Source organism: Equus caballus, chromosome 7 (genome assembly GCF_041296265.1).
Source record: "Equus caballus isolate H_3958 breed thoroughbred chromosome 7, TB-T2T, whole genome shotgun sequence".
NCBI classification, from domain to species: domain Eukaryota; kingdom Metazoa; phylum Chordata; class Mammalia; order Perissodactyla; family Equidae; genus Equus; species Equus caballus.
Genome location: NC_091690.1, coordinates 5,538,101 through 5,541,740, shown reverse-complemented (window position 1 = coordinate 5,541,740; position 3,640 = coordinate 5,538,101). Strand labels below are relative to the sequence as shown.

At 60.8% G+C, this 3,640-nt stretch overlaps 1 protein-coding gene across 2 annotated transcripts; it reads left to right on the top strand.

Moving 5' to 3' along the window:
* Nucleotides 1-3,346, top strand: LOC100066639 (C-type lectin domain family 4 member G). 2 transcript variants are annotated; one of them, XM_070272609.1, is made up of 9 exons: nucleotides 1-202; nucleotides 455-556; nucleotides 929-982; nucleotides 1,169-1,231; nucleotides 1,428-1,532; nucleotides 1,829-1,918; nucleotides 2,119-2,267; nucleotides 2,385-2,500; nucleotides 2,778-3,346. In XM_070272609.1, the coding sequence occupies exons 1-9, from the start codon at nucleotides 148-150 to the stop codon at nucleotides 2,947-2,949; spliced, it is 906 nt and encodes a 301-aa protein (XP_070128710.1). In that variant the 5' UTR covers nucleotides 1-147; the 3' UTR covers nucleotides 2,950-3,346. The 2 variants fall into 2 exon arrangements, with proteins under 2 accessions (XP_070128710.1, XP_001496899.2); XM_001496849.5 differs by having other exon boundaries at nucleotides 24-202; nucleotides 2,808-3,346.
* The last annotated feature ends 294 nt before the right edge of the window (nucleotides 3,347-3,640 follow it).

Here is a 3,640-nt window from a genome sequence, read left to right as displayed (position 1 = left end):
AAAGGGCCCAGCCCTCTGACTGGAAAATGGGTCCCTAGTACCAGGAATGAAGACTCAGGAGACGGGAAGGAAGGAAGAGAGTGGGCGGGGCGAGGGAGGGAGGGGGCTCCATTTATATCCGTGCCCTGGACTGGGAGTCAGCTCATCATGGACACTGCCACGCTCACCAAGTGGGACAGCGGTCTCGAGGAGGTCCCAGGAGGTATGAGCAATGGGACTGCCTCACCATCCCCCATGGGTCCCTCTGGCCAGTGGTTTGAGAGCAGGAGAGACACCACAGGTCCTGGAGCCAGCTGGACCTCAATTCAAATTCCAACTCTGTCACTTAGGGGCTGTGTGACCATAGGCACGTTACTTAACCTCTCTGAATGCCAGTTTTTGGGGGAGGAATTCAAGTGCCCTGGGTTTGATCCTCGAGGACCAGGGACCCAGGAGTCTCTCTGTGTTATCCCAGGGTCCTGGGGACGCTGGGGATGGAGGCTTCTCTTCGTAGCCGTGTCGCTTATGATCGCCGCCGTCTTGTGGGCCCTTATTCTGAGCATCCTGCTTTCTAAGGGTGAGTGACTGTATAATGGGGGGAGGTGTGTCCAGCTCCCATGGGGACATAGACGGCCCCATGATGGGCACACCGGCTGGGTCCCAGACTCCTGCCTGGATCCCAGACCCCTGTCTGGGTCTGAGTATGAACACGTGTGAACAGAGTGTGTGCAGCTTCGGACTGTGTGCACCCTCATGTGTGTGTATGTGCATGCATGAAGGTGTGAGCATGTTCCCGGGTGTTTGCTTCTCCTCTGCGTGTGTGCACATTATGGGCGCTGGACGTTTGCCTGCCCCCTCTGTCCTCCCAAGACCCGGGTCCCCGCCCCCTTGGGCGAGGGGACAGTTCCCGGGTCCCCAGGGCCGCGCCTGCAGGAGCCTCTCTCTGCAGCCTCCACAGAGCGCAGGGCGCTGCTCGGCCACCAGGACCTGCTGAGGACAAATGGTGCGTGCAGAACGGGGGCTCCTGGGTCACCGGGGTGTGCGGAGCTGGAGTGTCTGGGACCCTGGAGCCCGGCAGGGTGCGGGTGGGGACCCCGCGGGCCCCAAGGCTGGTCCAGGATTGGGGAAGCGTGTCGCGTGACTCCCCGGGGGTGACCCAGCGTGTGTGGCGCGGGCGGGGTCATTCCAGCCTCGGAGCAGAACGCGGTGCTGGCTGCCTTCAAGGAGGAGGTCTCGTCCTGCAACAGCTGCTGTAAGACTTCCGGGCTGAGGGGGCGGGCCTTGTGGGCTGGAGGCGGGGCTTGTGGCCGGAAACGGAGGAGGTGTGGCTTGTGGCCAAGATCCCAGGAGGCAAGAGGGCGAAACTTGCGGCTGGGTTTGAGGTAGGTGGGTGGGCGCTGGGCTGGCTGGTGTCAGATGTCGCGCCCCCATCCTCCCACCCTTCCCAGGCCAGGAGACGCAGGCGCAGCTGCAGACCGCTCGCACCGAGCTTGGGGAGGCGCGGGAAAAGCTGTTCCAGCAGGAGAGCGACCTGAAAGAACTCAGCGAGCGCGGTGAGGGCGGCACAGCGCCACGACCCCTCATCCCTCCGCGCGGCTGTCGATTTACGTCCTGACCCTTCTGTTACCCCGACCCTATCCTCTGATCCTGACCCTGACCATTGGAATCTGACCTTGACGACAAGTCCCAACCTCAACCACAACTGGACCCTACCCGGCTACGACAGTCCTTGACTGCGATGTCATTCTTGACGGTGACACTGCCCACAGACTTGAATGCTGACCTTACGTAATCGTGACCCTGCTCCTGGCCCTGACCCAGCTATAATCTGGCTTCCTTGATCTTGCAGTGACCCAGGGCTTGGCTGAAGCGGGTAGAGACCGCGAGGACATCCGCACGGAGCTGTTGCGGGCGCTGGAGGCGGCCCGTTTCGGGAACAGTGAGCAAGATGGAGGAGAGAGGGAAGGGGGGAGGCCGATAGGACTCAGGGTTCCATGATTTGCCTGGTCCCGCCCTGTGACCTTGGCATGTTCTCTTTGGCTCCGCCTCTGGGCCCGGAGATCCAACCCAAACCCCGCAATCCCCTTTGTCCTCTCCACCTGGGAGCAACCCCACTCTTTGACCGTCACCATCCCGCAGGCTCCTGCGAGCAGTGCCCCGCGTCGTGGCTGCCCTTCCGTGGCTCCTGCTACTTTTTCTCCATTCCACCTGCCTCGTGGGTCGAGGCGCAGCGCAGCTGCGCCAGCGCTGGCGCGCACCTGGTGATCGTGAATGACTTGGACGAGCAGGTGCGCAGCCTGGGCGGTCCGAGGCGGGAGGCGGAGTTCACCGGAGGGGGCGTGGCCTGGGAGGTGGGCGGGGCGAGCGGGGCGGACTCGGCCGGCTCAGCCTCCCCTCCCACCCAGGACTTTCTGAGTCGGAATGTGAGAGGTCGAGGGTACTGGCTGGGTCTGAGGGCGGTGCGCCACGCCGAGAAGATCCAGGGCTACCAGTGGATCGACGGAGTCCCGCTCAGCTTCAGGTGAGAGAAGGGACGTGGGGCGGAGGACAGATCAGACCCGAGGGGAAGTGGTTTGACCAGATCTCAGAGTCTCGGTTGGGTTGGGCAGCCTAGACCCCAAGAACTGGCTGAGGGTTAAATTCTGGGGGATAGAAAATTATGTCCCAGGGCTGGAAAGTTCTATCTGTGGATAGATTAGATTCTCAGGGTGTCTGGGTAAGACCCAATTAATAAACAGGCTAGACCCTGAGTAGGGAGGACAGACCCCAGGGCCATCCGCAGTCTGGACCCCCAGCAGCACCCATGCCAAACCACTGCACCACTGCAGCCACTGGAACCAGGGGGAGCCCAATGACGCTCAGGGGCGCGAGGACTGCGTCATGATGCTGCGCACGGGGATGTGGAACGACGCACGGTGTGAAGACAAGGAGAGAGACAGCTGGATCTGTGAGAAGAGGCAAATCTGCTGACCCCGCCCAGTGCCCCCGAGCCACGCCCTCCACCACACGTGCGTTCTCTGAGCTGCTCCTCCTCATGGATCTGCCCACCGCCCCTGATTTTTTTTTTTTCCTACCAACCGCCTTGCCCTAGCCAGCCTGGTCCAGTGCCTGCACTTGGGGACCTCCACTCTAGCTTAACTGCAACCGCTCACACACGGACCTAACCTAGCCTTTACCGGCTCCAAAATCCGGGCTCCTCGGCCCGCGATCTGACCCCGCCTCCCTCCCTAGCTAAGGTCAGGTGACTGAGGGGTGGAGCTGTCTAGTTTGCTTGCATTTCTTCCCAGACTGGAAGACCTCAAAGACAGGGGTTTTGGAAACTGTCTTTGCAGCCCTAGAGAGCATCCATAAAAGTTTGAGAAATGAATTCTGGCTCCTGGCTCTGGCAAGCTGTTCTAATCTTTATTGCAGGGTCTCTGATTATCCCTGTGTGTGACCCCAACCTCTCTAAGTGACCTCTTGACCCTATGATGCCCCCAAAGTCAGTGAGTAACCTGCACTGGGCCAGGAGGGCAGTGGGGCTCTGGGGACACATGAATAAGTCAGACCTAGTCCTTACCCCCCAGGACTCCCTCGTGCTGGTCTAGCTGGACACAGGAACCATGTGACTAGTGACTCAATGGAGAAATGCATGAAGGAGTGACAGGTGATGCCTTTGGAG

What these genes read in the sequence shown, in the direction of transcription:
- LOC100066639 (XM_070272609.1), top strand. Translation starts at nt 148, where the DNA reads ATGGACACTGCCACGCTCACCAAGTGGGACAGCGGTCTCGAGGAGGTC. An exon ending in CTCGTCCTGCAACAGCTGCT is followed by an intron (nt 1,232 to 1,427) that starts GTAAGACTTCCG and finishes CACCCTTCCCAG; the next exon opens with GCCAGGAGACGCAGGCGCAG. An exon ending in GAAAGAACTCAGCGAGCGCG is followed by an intron (nt 1,533 to 1,828) that starts GTGAGGGCGGCA and finishes TTGATCTTGCAG; the next exon opens with TGACCCAGGGCTTGGCTGAA.